Below are 15,133 nucleotides of genomic sequence, written 5' to 3'. Positions count from 1 at the left end.
ACCCCAGCAATCTTCACCTCTGAGGATCCCAACAGCCCCAGCCACCACAGGACCTCGGCAGCCTTGGCCACAGAAGATCCCATCAGTCTGCACCACAGCTGACTTCTGCTAACAGAGCTACACAGAGACTACACCACTGTGCTCTCCCAGGAACCCAAGATGCTGCATCCCACCCAGTTGGTGCCTGCACAACCAACTTCAGGTGAAGGTCTTTCCCACAGAAGCCAGGCCAAAAAAACTGGAAAAGGTGACTGCTCCCTCAGTGCACAGACACCAAAGCAAAGCCATCAGAAACATGAAAAAGCAAGGAAACATGACACCACCAAAGGAACACAGTAATTTTTCAGTAACTGACACCCCTGAAAACTGAAGATCTGTGAGTTACCTGAAATAAAGATTCAAAACAATCATTTTAAGGAAGTTTAGCAAGATTCAAGAGAACACAGATAGACAACTCAGTGAACTCAGTAAAGCAATGCATGAACAAAATGGAAAGTTCAACAAAAAGAAATCATAGAAAAGAAATAAACAGAAATTTTGAAGCTGCAGAAGACAGTGAATGAAATGAAAAATCCATAGAGCTTCAACAGCAGGCTCAGGCAGGCAGAAGAAAGAATCTGCAAACTTAAGACAGATCTCTTACTATTATCCAGAGGATAAAAAAGAAATTAGAATGAAAAAGAGTGAAGACAGTTTATGGGAATTATGGTACATCATCAAGTGAAACAACATTTGTACTATAGGAGTCCAAAAAGAAGAGAGAAAGGGACAGACAACTTATTTAAAGAAACAATGACTGAAAACTTCCCAGATCTGGAGAGAGATATGGCCATGCAGATACATAAAGCTTCAGAGATCCCTAAACAGATTCAACCCAAAGAACTCTATAATAGAGATCTCAAAAATCAAAGAAAAAGAGAAAATTTTGAAAGCAAGAAAAAACTTATTATATACAAGGGAATCCTAATAAGGTATTATCAGACCTCTCAGCAGACACCTCATAGGTTAGAAAGGAGAGGGATAATAAATTCAAAGTGCTAAAAGAAAAAACTGTCAACCAAGAACACTTTACCAGCCAAGCTGTTCTTCAGAAACTAAGGAGAGATACACACTTGCCCAAACAAAAACAGGGATTTATCACCACTAGGCCAGCCTTACAATAAATGCTAAAGGGAGTTCTTCAAGCTGAAATGAAAGGGTGCTAATTGCGAACACTAAAACATATAAAAAATATAAAGTTCACTGGTAAAGGTAAACATATACTCAAATTCAAAATACTCTAATACTGCAATGGTGGTGTGTAGATCAGTTTGGACTCTAGCATATAGATTAAGATATAAAACTGTTAAAAATAACTATAGCTACAATACTTTGTTAATGGATACACAATACAAAAAGATGTAAAATGGAACATCAACAACATAAAATGTGTAGGTGGGGCAAGTAAATGTGAAGACGTTTTTATGCAATTAAGTGCAGCTGTTATCAGCTTGCCTAAAATAGACTACTATACCCATAAGATACACAGGTGACCCTTGAACAACACAGGAGTTACGGTTGCTGACCCTCCGTGTAATTGAAATTCTGTAACTACAGTTGGTCCTCCATATACTTGGTTCCTCTGTATCCACCATTTCACATCTGTGGATTCGACCAAATGCAGACTGTGATGTACTGTAACATTTACTATTGAAAAAAAATCACTTGTAACTGGACCCACACAGTTCAAACCTGTGTTGTTCAAGGATCAATTATATAATGAAAGCCTTATGGTAATTATAAAGCAAAAACCTATAACATAGAATGGATAAAGAAGACGTGGCACATATATACAATGGAATATTACTCAGCCATAAAAAGAAATGAAATTGAGTTATTTGTAGTGAGGTGGATGGACCTAGAGTCTGTCATACAGAGTGAAGTAAGTCAGAAAGAGAAAAACAAATACCATATGCTCACACATATATATGGAATCTTAAAAAAAAAAAAAAAGGTCATGAAGAACCTAGGGGCAAGATGGGAATAAAGACGCAGACCTACTAAGAGAATGGACTTGAGGACATGGGGGAGGGGGAAGGGTAAGCTGGGACAAAGTGAGAGAGTGGCCCGGACATATGTACACTACCAAATGTAAAACTGATAGCTAGTGGGAAGCAGCCGCATAGCACAGGGAGATCAGCTTGTTGTGACCACCTAGAGGGGTGGGATAGGGAGGGTGGGAAGGAGGGAGACGCAAGAGGGAAGAGATATGGGGATATATGTATATGTATAGCTGATTCACTTTGTTATAAAGCAGAAACTAACACACCATTGTAAAGCAATTATACTCCAATAAAAATGTTAAAAAAAAAACCTATAAAAGATACATAAACGATAAAGCGAAAAGAACCAAAGCATACCACTACAAAAAGTCATCAATTCACAAAGACAAACATAAAGAGAGGAACAAAGGAATTACAAAACAATCAGAAAGCAATGAACAAAATGGAGATGAGTTCTTACCTATCAATAAGTACTCTAAATGTAAATGGTTTTTACAATTAAGACGTAGAGTGGCTGAATAGATACAAAAACAAGACCTAATTATATGCTCACTACAAGAGACTCACTTAAGCTATAAGGACACTCATAGGCTGAAAGTAAAGGTATGGAAAAAGATTCCATTAAAATGGAAAACAAAAGAGAGCAAGAGTAGCTATAATTATATCAAACAAAATAGACTAACTCAAAAGCTGTAACAAAAGACAAAGAAGGTCACTATACAACAATAAAGATGTCTGAATTAACTTCAACAGGATATAACAATTGTAAATATGTACGTACCCAATACTGGAACACCTAAATATACTAAACAATTATTAACAGACCTGAAGGCAAAAATACACAGCAATGCAATAATAGTAGAGGACTTCAATATCCCACTTTCAACAATGGATAGATCATTCAGACAGAAAACCAGTAAGAAAATAATGGACCTGAATGACACTTTAATCAAATGGACCTAGTGCATACATATACAGAACATTCCATCCAACAGCAGCAGAATACAGGCATACCTCATTTTGTTGCATTTTGCTTTACTGTGTCTCACAGGTACTGCACTTTTTACAAACTGAAGGTTTCTAATAACCCTGTGTTAGACAAATCTATTGGTGCTATTATTCCAACAGCATTTGCTCACTTTGTGTCTCTGAGTCATATTTTGGTAATTCTTGCAATATTTCAAATTTTTTCATTGTTATTATATTTGTTACAGTGATCTGTGATCAGTGATCTTTGATATTACTACAGTAATTGTTTTGAAGCACACAAACTGTACCCATATAAGACAGCGAACTTAATAAGTGTTATGTGTGTTCTGACTGCTCCACCAACCAGCTGTTCCCATCTCTCTCCCTCTCTTTGGGCCTCTCTATTCCCTGAAACACAACAATATTGAAATTAGGACAATTAATAACCCTATAATGGCTTATAAGTGTTCAAGTGAAAGGAGGAGTCACACATCTCTTACTTTAAATCAAAAGCTAGAGATGATTAAGTTTAGTGAAAAAGTTATGTCACAGGCCGCGATAGGCCAAAAGCTAGGCCTCTTGCACCAAACAGTCAGCCAAGTTGTGAGTGCAAAGGAAAAGTTCTTGAAGGAAATTAAAAGTGCTACTCCAGTGAACACATGAATTATAAGTTTTATTGTTGTTTAAGTTTTAGCGGTCCGATAGATGAAACTAGCCACAACATTCCCTTAGGCCAAAGCATAATCCAAAATAAGGCCCTAACTCTCTTCAATTCTATGAAGGCTGAGAGAGATGAGGAAGTTGCAAAGGAAAAGTGTGAAGCCAGCAGAGGTTGGGTCATGAGGTTTAAGGAAAGAAGCCATCTCCATAACATCAAAGTGTACAGTGAAACAAGTGCAGATATAGAAGCTGCAGCAAGTTATCCAGAGGATCCAGCTAAGGTAATTAATGAAGGTAGCTATACTGAACAACAGATTTTCAATGTAGACAAAACCACCTTCTATTAGAAAATGCCACCTAGGACTTTGACAGCTAGAGAGGAGAAGTCAATGCCTGGCTTCAAAGGGCAGGCTGACTCCCTTGTTAGGGGCTAATGCAGCTGGTCACTTAAAGCTGAAGCCAAAGCTCACTTACCATCCCAAAAACCCTAGGGACCTCAAGAATGATGATAACCTATTCCGCCTGTGCTCTATAAATGGAACAACAAAGCCTAGAAGACAGCACATGTTTACAACATGGTTTCCTGAATATTTTAAGCCCACTGTTGAGACCTACTACTCAGAAAAAAAGATTTCTTTCAAAATATTACTGCTCATTGACAGTGCACCTACCTGGTCACCCAAGACCTCTGATGGAGATGTACAGTAAGATCCACGTTGTCTTCATGCCTACTGACACAACATCCATTCTGCAGCTTATGAATCAAGGAATATTTTGACTTTCAAGTCTTATTCTTTAAGAAATACATTTCCTAAGCATACAGCCGCAATAGATACGGATTCCTCTGATGGCTCTGGGCAAAGTCAACTGAAAGCCTTCTGGAAATGATTCACCATTCTAGATGCCATTAAGAACATCTGTGATTCATGGGAATAGGTCAAAATATCAACATTCACAGGAGTTTGTAAGAAGTTGACTCCAACCCTCATGGATGACTTTGAGAGGTTCAAGACTTCAGTGGAGAAAGTAACTGCTGATATGGTGGAAATAGCAAGAGAACTAGAAGTGGAGCCTGAAGATGTGAATGAACTGCTGAAACCTCATGATAAAACCAATGGATGGGAAGTTGCTTCTTATGGATGAGCAAAGAAAGTGGTTTCTTGAGAAGGAACCTACTCCTGGTGAAGATGTTGTGAAGACTGTTGAAATGACAACAGAGGATTTAGAATATTACATAAGATTAGTTGATAAAGCAGTGTCAGGGTTTGAGAGGACTGACTCCAGTTTTGAAAGGTGGGTAAAATGCTGTCAAACAGCACTGCATGCTACAGAGAAATCATTTGTGAAAGGCAGAGTCGATCGGTGTGATGAACCTCATCACTGTCTTATTATAAGAAATTGTCTCGGCCACCCCAGCCTTCAGCAGCCACCACCCTGATCAGTCAGCAGCCATCAGCATCAAGGAAAGACCCTCCACCAGCAGAAAGGTTATGACTCGCTGAAGGTTCAGATGATGGTTAGCATTTTTCAGCAATAACGTATTTTTTAATTAAGGTATATACATTTTTTAAGACATAATACTATTACACACTTAATAGACTACAGTATACTGTAAATATACCAAAAAATTCATGTGACTCACGTTACTGTGATAGTCGCTTTACTGTAGTGGTCTGGAACCGAACCTGCACTATCTCTGAGGTACAATTGTACATATTCTTCTCAAGCACACAAAGAACATTCTCAGGATAGATCACAGGTCATAAAAACAGTCTCAACAAATTTAAGATGGCTGAAATCATATCAAGTATCTTTTCTGACCACGATGGTATGAAACTAGAAATCAATAACAGGAGGAAAGCTAGGAAGTCCACAAATATGTGGAAATTATACAACACACTTCTGAGCAACTAATGGCTCAAAGGAGAAGTCAAAAGGGAACTCAAAAAATACCTTGAACAAAAATTGTACACAAACACATACACACACAGAGGAATGTTATTCAGCCATAAAAAAGAAGGAAGTCCTACCATTTGTGACAATGTGGATGACCTGGAGGTTTAAGTGAAATAAGCCAGACGGAGAAAACAAACACTGTATGGTATCACTTATAGGTGGAATCTAGAAAAAGAAAAAAAAAAAAGCACCAATTTCATAGAAACAGAGAATAGAACGACGGTTGCCAACGGCTGGGGACGGCAGAATGGGGCAACAAAGGTCAAAGGATACACATTTTCAGGTATACAAAGAATATTTTCTGAGGATGTAACATACAGCATTATGACTATGGTTAATAGTACCGTACTGTATACCTGAAAATTGCTGAGAGTAGACCTCAAGCATTCTCACCATCAAAAAAAAAAAAAGCTAACTAAATGAGGTGAGGTGTCAATTGATCTTGGTACCATTCCACAATGTGCATCAAATCACTACATTTATACTTAAACATATACATTATATTTATCAATTATTCCTCAGTAAAGTTTAAAAAATGTATCAGGACAGTAAAGCATCACCAAATAAAATATTTGGTTGAGCCAAAAGGATACTGAGAGCTTATAATGTTGAAGGTCTTAAAAAGAAATATAAAATGAGCTTGTTTGCACTTGGGTACTTGGCAAAAAGAAAAACAGGCAAAAAGATTAGCAGCTTGACTTAAAAACAAAATAAAGGAGGAGGGCAATGTAGTGGTTCCTTGCCATAGTCAGATTTCCCACTTGCAGTTTTTACCTCTTGTGAGCAACCCTGGAAGCTGGTGAGAGAGGATTCCAGCTTTGCTGCAGCATGAATTTGAATTCTGTGGCGAGGTGGCTATGTGAAAAAGTCGCCTAGGGAGTGTGAGTGGACTGCCCAGCATCCACACCTCACTAGTGATTTCCTATTTTCTACTACTTGGCCCTGGCACAGTACCTCTGTAAGGATTTGAAGGAAATGCTTTAAAACGTCCAGTAATACTTTATGGTATATTGTATGGTGCTATCTGGGATTCACAAAAATCTTAGCATATACCTATTTCACCCCAAGAGTTTCCTGTTTAAACCTAAAACATCTAGATGTCCTTGTTTTACTATAATGTGTATTTTGTCCACCCTTGTGCCTTCTGTTATCCACTTATTTTTTTATTATGCTGATTCTATAACTACTGCTCAAAGGCAGAAATTCATTCTTTTAAGTTAAAAAGCTACAGCACTGGGCTTCCCTGGTGGCGCAGTGGTTGAAAGTCCGCCTGCCAATGCAGGGGACACGGGTTGGTGCCCTGGTCCGGGAGGATCCCACATGCCGCGGAGCAGCTGGGCCCGTGAGCCACGGCTGCTGAGCCTGCGCGTCCGGAGCCTCTGCTCCACAGCGGGAGAGGCCACAACGGTGAGAGGCCCACGTACCGCAAAAAAAAAAAAAAAAGCTACAGCATTGTGTGGAGAATTCTCATACCAAGAAAAATGCCTAATTTTCTCCTATGCACCAGGGTTGGAAGACCTCTATAAAATTCATTTGCTTATAATGTATAAATCATTAAAATAAAGTAGCATCACAATTACTATTAGGAAGTAAACGAAAAGAAGCAAACAATGTTAATGAAATTGTTCTAGGAAAGCTATAGGGGGAAATCCAATTCTGAAAACATGTATTTTTAGCTTCTAGATAAGGAGAGTTTTACTTTCTCAACTCCATAAACACATTTTTGTTTTTAGTATTAGTTAAGAATTAACTATTCAACATTTAGTGGTCACTGTGTAAAATCAGTTTTTAGTAATAGAAATGTAAGATATGGTAGAAAGCATTATTCGACTTTACTGACCTCACTCATAATGTTGAATACAAATGCAAAATTAAGTGGTGACTTTTAATTTTAAATCTAATTCAAAGCATGGTCTCTTAGACTTAAGAAACAAGACAGATAGATATATGTCACAAGGGGGAGGGGAACCAAAAAACCGAATCCAAAAAATCCCAATGATTTATCTATGTATTATAAAGTTCAAGCTGTAGCCCTTATATTCCTTTAAATGGTATTTTCTTTTGAATTTCCATTAACCTCATTAGTAACTGAATTTTTAATCAGACCCTATAATCTATCATGAATCTTCCAATTATAAATTAAAAAAAAAACAAAGGCAGATATGTGTACCAAGTACTTTATGAAATTCACCACTCACAACTGACCTTCACATATACATTTCAAAAATCAAAAGGACACTGACATTCTTAAAACCCAAAGGCTAGATAAGGCCCACCTTTCCAATCTTTTCTGCATTTTAAGAAATGATCTGATCTAATGATGTGTTAATGTAGAAACACATTATATATTTTAACATCAATAAGGTATGACATTCAAGGGGGGAGCCAATAAACCTCTGTATTTTAAAACCAAAAGGAACACATCTTGGACACCTTAAATTATAAAATTCAGTTCTAAGCAGGAACTGTTACTGTGTAACAAATACTGCTCATATCAAAAGTGCTGGTGACAAAGAATTCAACAAAGAATTCAATATGCCCTCCCCACAGAATCTGTTCACATACATATGCATATATCTATAACTGTAACAAGATTTTAAATGATTAAGGTGCTTAAATTTTGCACTGCAGGACTAATTCAATAAGTATTCATCTGCTACCTCTTTGTAGCAGCTCCAGTTAGAGTGAATGATCCACGGGCAAAAGCGCAAAAATGCTGTTATTTTCTGGAATGCGGCATTTGTGGCGCTGGAGTGCCCTCTATTGGTAGTGAAGAGGACACACTCATTAGCTGCCCTGCATGCATCTTCTCATTAACCCGGAGTTCACACCCATCCTGCAGCATTCTAACTGCTATTCGGGCGATGTTCTTAGAGTCATCAAGACCACTGTGAGGCCGCCCATCGTAATCCATTCCGAGTTTTTCAAGCATTATTGTCAGCTTGGTTTGGCTTCTAGGAACCTGAAAAATAAACAGCTCAGTAAGTAATTCTTTAGTATTCTATAAGTCATAGTGAAGTGGAAAAATAAGCTGAAAATGAACAGTAATAGCTAAATAAAGTTAGGCAAAGGGCAAATACTCTCGGGTCAAATGAAGCAAATAAATAAACCTTCAGAGCTTTAAAAAAATGATCTTAGAGTTTTAGATAAAAATACATATAGGGCTTTCCTGGTGGTGCAGTGGTTGAGAGTCCGCCTGCCGATGCAGGGGACACGGGTTCGTGCCCCGGTCTGGGAAGATCCCACATGCCGTGGAGCGGCTGTGCCCGTGAGCCATGGCCGCTAAGCCTGCGCGTCCGGAGCTTGTTGCTCCGCAACGGGAGAGGCCACAACAGTGAGAGGCCCGCGTACCGCAAAAAAAAAAAAAAATACATATAAACAGATGGAATCCTTAAAACATCTAAAAAGTTTGCAGTTTTATAACTTAACAAATAATTTATGAAAGGAAATGCGTTGTTTTGAACATCTAAATTTAACCCAAACCAGTTTTTTGGCACGGTATTTTTCTGTAATGTATTATTTTACTTGACTGACAAAGTTTATAACTTTTATCTATCAAAGGACACTATCAAGAGAGTGAAAAGGCGGCCCACAGAATGGAAGAAAATATTTGCAAATCACATACATGGAAAGGGATTACCATCTAGAATATACAAAGAATTCCTAAAACTCAACAACAAAAAAAGCAAACAACTTGATTTAAAGAACTTGAATAGACATTTCTCCAAAGAATGTAATATACAAATGGGAAGAGGAGAAGAAAATTTTTAAAAAGGAAAATGTAAGTTTCCTCAACTTACACTACTAATCAGCATTATAATTGGTATCTAGTACAAAGGGGGGAAACCACCCAGAAAAGAGCAGCCTAAGAAACTGACCAATATAAACAGATCCACAGAAAAATGTAATTCTCTACTCAAAAAAGCACTGGCAATTCTGCCTTAACGTATCTAAAACTTTCTGATCACTCTAATGTACTATGAGCTGTAGATGTTTTTATGCAGACCTGAAAATTCTTTTATGGTTTTAGTAATTGTTAATAATTATCCTTAGAATAAGTAAATTATTCCTCTAAGTTAAAGGTTGGAGAAAGACCCCTTACATAAGAAAGCATTACCACCTGGGAGTTGTAGCATGAAAAGAATCTAAAGCTGATCAGCCCCTACAAATTTATATGAAATTCAGAGGACAGAGGCACATTTGCAACTATATCACAGGATACAACAAGCAAAATCCAGACTATGGGAAACTATAGGACAAATGGCTCATGTTAGAGGGGGGGGAAAAAAAAACAACTGCTAAAAGGAAAAAGGAGGCGGGAAAGGAATTTATAAATTTAAAAACTTAGGGCTTCGCTGGTGGCGCAGTGGTTAAGAATCTGCCTGCCAGTGCGGGGAACATAAGCTCGAGCCCTGGTCCGGGAGGTTCCCACATGCCGCGGAGCAACTAAGCCCATGCGCCACAACCACTGAGCCTGGGCTCTAGAGCCCGCAAGCCACAACTACTGAAGCCCACGCACCACAACTACTGAAGCCCACGTGCCTAGAGCCCATGCCCCGCAACAAGAGAGGCGACTGCAATGAGAAGCCTGCTCCCCGCAACTAGAGAAAGCCCACACACAGCAACGAAGACCCAACGCATCCAAAATAAATAAAATTTATTTTAAAAAATAATTTTAAAAAATTTTAAACTTACGAGACATGTCACCCAACTGCAAATGTCACCCAACTGATCCTCATTCAACACACAAAGGGTAAAAGAAAACAAAATATTTATGATATTTATGATGATTTGATAACATTAAGGAATTACTGTTAATTTTTTTAGGTGTGATAATGGTGTGGTGGTTATGTTTTCTAAAAGAGTCATCTTTTGGGGGTTACATAATGAAATGTTTACAAAGCAAATGAAATAATGTTTAAGATCTTCTTCAAAATAATAAGGAAAAGGTAAAGTGGGTATGGTTATAGATGAAACAAGGTTGGTCATGAGTTAATAACTGTTGAAACTGAGTCATGAGAGTTCATTGTTATCTGTCTACTTTTGTATATGTTTGTAATTTTTCATAACCAACTTTTTTTAAGAAATCACAAAATTAGTGAAAAATCCACAAAAAAGGAAAAAATATTTACCAAATATAATCAAAGGAAAGAAATCCAAATGACTAATAACATAGGAAAAGGAGCTCAGTTGCATGAGTAATTAGGCAAATGCAAATCAGAACCTCAATGAGATGTCATCACACATCCACCACACTTACAAACATTTTAAATGACTGGCAATACCAGATGCTGGCAAAGACGTGGAGCAATAGTAGATCACACACTCTTCTTGTGAGAGTGCCAACTGGTACAACCACTTTGGAAAACAATTTTTGCATTATCAAGTAATCTCAATGTGGTACATATTCTATAACCCAGCAATTCAACTCCTAGGCTTATACTCTGGAGAAATGAGCATGCAAGGCACCAGAAGATATGCACAGGAATGTTTATAGCACCACTGTTCATAAAAAGCCCCAAACCAAAAACTACCCAAAGTAGATAAACCAACACAATGGAATACTACACAGCAGTAAAATAAATGAACTTCAGCTATATATACAAGAAGGATAAATCTCAAATATAATGTTGAGGAAAAAAGCAAAATAAACAATACAGCCAGTATGATGCTAATTATATCATTTTCAAAACCAGGCAAAACTAAACCATATGCTATAAAGATCAACATATAAATATTAAAGCTATAAGGAAGGGTGGGAGGGAGGCTCAAGAGGGAGGGGATATGGGGACATATGTATGCATATGGCTGATTGACTTTGCTGTACAACAGAAACTAACACAGCACTGTGAAGCAATTATACTCCAATAAAGATGTATAAAAATAATAATTAAAAAATAAAGCTGTAAGGAAAAACAAGAAAATTATCCCCATGAAAGTATGGATTACAGGAGCTCTAGGAGGAAGGAAGAGGGTTAAGTGGGTGGAATTTACAAGGGATTTCACTCTAAAATCAATCTGTCAAAATCCACTTTTCTGTACACATAGTTCTCAATTTTAAAATGCTAAACAAAAAAACAAAAAAAAATGTTTTGAGAGAAAAGCACCTTTTCTCAGGAAAGGATGTGCTTCACCAAAATGCGGTTGTAAAGGGAAAAAGATGACCCAAGATCTAACATGTGATAGAGAAGCAAAGGAAATCTTCTAGGATGATTTTTGAAGAAGCCTGAAGAACAGCTCAGATTAGAACAGGATTAAAGGTTCCAGAAAGCTAGTCTCCAAGGTAAAAAAGGAAAAAAAAGAAAAAAGAAAAATTGACACACCACCTGAGTGTTTTGAGTACTGAAAAGTGATTTACAGTTTGAATGGAGAGTAACAGCATAAGAAAACAACTAAAGAAGTCAATTATTAAATCTGGGGAAAAATGAATGGTAGCTGTTTAATGGTGCTGAACCTTCACTTTGCATTGCAGGAACTCAATAGATACCTCAGACTGAAAATTCAAGAAATAGCATAAATATATAATCCGGAAACAGGAAAGTTAATATGAGAAGAAACAACTTTAAAAAGTTAAAAGTGTTTGGGAGAATAGGAACCAGTACTGGTGAGGGCCATGGTGGAAGACTGCCATTTGTTATGAGACTTGCAATATTATTTTTAAAAATTTACACTACACACACGTATTAACTTTGATAAAATTAGAATGAAAAATCAGTGGGGAGCATTTGTTCCACAAACAATCCATATATTGAATACCCCTACAGTTTCAAACCTCTGTTACTGAAGATCATACATATATAGTTACCCTATTTAAGTAACAGGCTGAGTGAGGAATATAGCTTATTTTTCTAAACTCACATGAACATAACTATTTGGAATCTGAAGAATAACAACTAATTATATGACCTTTTTCTGTGAAAAGTACCTAGTAAATCATAACTTTATGTACATGCAAAATATAATAAATTTATCAAGAGCAGTATAATCAATATAGAAATCTTACCTTGTAAAAGTTTCCATATGACTTTCGAATATTGATCCACTTTTTGGCAAAAGGTGGATATCTGAGCCTGCTTAGCTGGCACTGAATGTTCAGGAACTTACTCATATCCCATGAACTTAAATCAAAAGAGGAAAAAAATCTGGATTAAATAAATGCTATACCATTCTTAAAAATGAGGATTTTAAGTCATTCTATTTGTTTTTATTTAGATATCACCTTTCTTATATTCACACGTAACATCAAGCTTAGAAAATTAACTTCTCTTCCTCCAAAATGATAATTCAAAAACAAACTTTAAAAAGCAAAGTGGGAGGCTTCCCTGGTGGCGCAGTGGTTGAGAGTCCGCCTGCTGATGCAGGGGGACATGAGTTCGTGCCCGGGTCTGGGAAGATCCCACATACCGCGGAGCGGCTGGGCCCGTAAGCCATGGCCGCTGAGCCTGCGCGTCCAGAGCCTGTGCTCCACAACGGGAGAGGCCACAACAGTGAGAGGCCCGCGTACCGCAAAAAAAATTTTAAAAAAAGGAAAGTGGAAGTTGGATATATTAAATTTTTTTTGACAAACTGTCTAATTCTTATTGGGCTCATCTTGACCATTTTTATGGTTCAGATTACCTAGGCACACCTCTATCTTGTTGAGTTTTTTTTTTTTTTACAACTCTAAAATAACCGCTCAGCTTACTTTTAATGCCAAGTTTATCACATTAGGAAGTTCCTTGAGGGTATGCTTTGAAATAAAACAAAAAACACAAACAAATGAACAAAATACTTGAGAGAAACAAACGTAGCTGATATCAAGTAGTTAGAATGCAATTTGCTCTGCCACAGCATGTTTCTACAACACGAATCAACCTATGTAGTTAAGTAGGAGAATCCTGGCTGTATCATGTAGAAGTTATGTTGCCTTATATGTGGTTTTTCCTTGGCAAAGGGAGTCAGAATTGCAGCAGTAGAAATTATAACCTTCAGCAGGAAAGAAAAAGCTCTCAACTCGGCCGCTGTGCCAGCAACAGGAGTACTTTTAAGAAAATTAAAAACAAGCACCTGCCCCCACAATCCTCTGGCTTCTGTGCCTTTGTAACATCCTCTGAGGTGCCTTCTACAGACCCCAGGAAGCTTGCCTGGGCTGTCCAAATTATTTCTGGGGGTATCAATTATTGTTTTTGTTAGTCCTCTGGTTACAAAATTGCACAGATTTTGAATGATCTGTCCCACAATGTGAGGTTTTTTACAGAATTGCACACACCACGTTATGACAGAAACACCTGTGTACTTTAGCACGAACACTGCTCATTCATGTTGAAAATCAGGAACAGGTTTCTAAAGAGGCCCATCAACATTTTCCCAAACTTCCATTTTTAAGCACAATTATGATAGGCCTAAATTCAATGCTCTTCTCCTACTGCACCTGAGGGCCTCTAAACCCTTCACTTAGGTGACACCTCAGCTTTTGTCCACAATTTGAAACAAGTTCATTAGGACTTTCTTCTTCAACCTTAATAGCATAGGGTATAGGAGGTGGCTCAGCACAATGCTGTTAATCCTGTTTTAATCTCTCTCATCTCCCCACTTGGCTTTTCATTTAACTAATGCTTCTGGAGCATAATTTTGAGCTCAGCACTACAGTAAGCAATATGAAAGACTACCAAGTAGCAAAAATCCTTGCTCTGATCTCCTTGCAAACCTAAGTCTTACACACATGAAGTTTAGACATCAGAGTATTTAGTCAGATGCCAACATGAATGGGACATATCAGAGGCTGTAAGGCTTCAAGAAAAAGGTCAATGTGAGTTGTAGTGTCCAAAATAAAATATGAGGTAGGCTCTGGGTAATAATAAAGAAGAGTCAAGGAAGAGAACCTTCCAGCAGAGAGGAAAGCTGTATGGGTACAGAGAGGAAGGATAAACCGTGTGGTTCATGGGCCAGCCTGACTGGATTAAAAAAGAAAAACGGCAGGAGGATTAGGCTACATGGGCAGGGTGGGATTAGACAACAGAGCCTTGAAAGCCAGACTGAAGAGTCTGGACTTTCTTGAGCAAGGAAGTGTCCTGATAAAAACAGCGTTTCAGTAAAGTCATTTAAGTTTTATACATTAATATTTAATCTTCTTCTAGCACTGGATCAGACTGTTATCTCTGCTTTCCCTCCTCTCTCTGACATCTAGGACTTAAAATTTAACCAGGAATAAGAATGTAAAAGAAAAGCTACTGTCTGTTGTGGGGACTCCTTTAGTAAATAATATTTTTTGTGGTTATTCTAAAAGTTGGATGAGTTAGGACATCTTTAATCTTAAAAAGTAGATTAAAAAAGATAAATTTCCTTAATACTTACCCATCTGTTAATATGGAATATTTATACTTTGTTCCTAATTCCTTCAATTTCATCCAGTCAATGACTTTTTTCAGTACCTGAGGGAAGGTATCCGCTTTGTCTACCTGATCCTGAGGATATGAAAGTAAAATATATAAAAATCTGGGTAGTTACATGTAGTCCTACCCAGAAAC

The 15,133-nt window shown here is 37.6% G+C and overlaps 1 protein-coding gene across 3 annotated transcripts in view; it reads right to left on the bottom strand.

Annotated features, from left to right (window-relative positions):
* Positions 1–15,133, bottom strand: part of ERI1 (exoribonuclease 1) — a 118,387-nt gene that overhangs the window by 90,069 nt on the left and 13,185 nt on the right. Inside the window, exons 5-8 of one of the 3 annotated variants that reach the window (XR_009560556.2) lie at positions 14,961–15,070; positions 12,631–12,745; positions 8,288–8,589; positions 5,702–5,792 (exon numbers count right to left, since the gene is read on the bottom strand). Coding sequence is in view for 2 of the 3 variants with exons in the window: in XM_070044631.1 (XP_069900732.1) it covers positions 8,347–8,589; positions 12,631–12,745; positions 14,961–15,070 (468 nt within the window). In the remaining variant the exon portion in view is untranslated. Of the gene's footprint in view, positions 1–5,701; positions 5,793–7,723; positions 8,590–12,630; positions 12,746–14,960; positions 15,071–15,133 lie in introns of those variants that run through there. The other 2 variants (XM_070044631.1, XM_030832316.3) reach the window with 2 other exon arrangements.

This window comes from Globicephala melas, chromosome 21 (assembly GCF_963455315.2).
Source record: "Globicephala melas chromosome 21, mGloMel1.2, whole genome shotgun sequence".
Classification (NCBI taxonomy): domain Eukaryota; kingdom Metazoa; phylum Chordata; class Mammalia; order Artiodactyla; family Delphinidae; genus Globicephala; species Globicephala melas.
The sequence above is the reverse complement of the archived record's forward strand: the minus strand, read 5'-3'. Positions and strand labels throughout refer to the sequence as shown.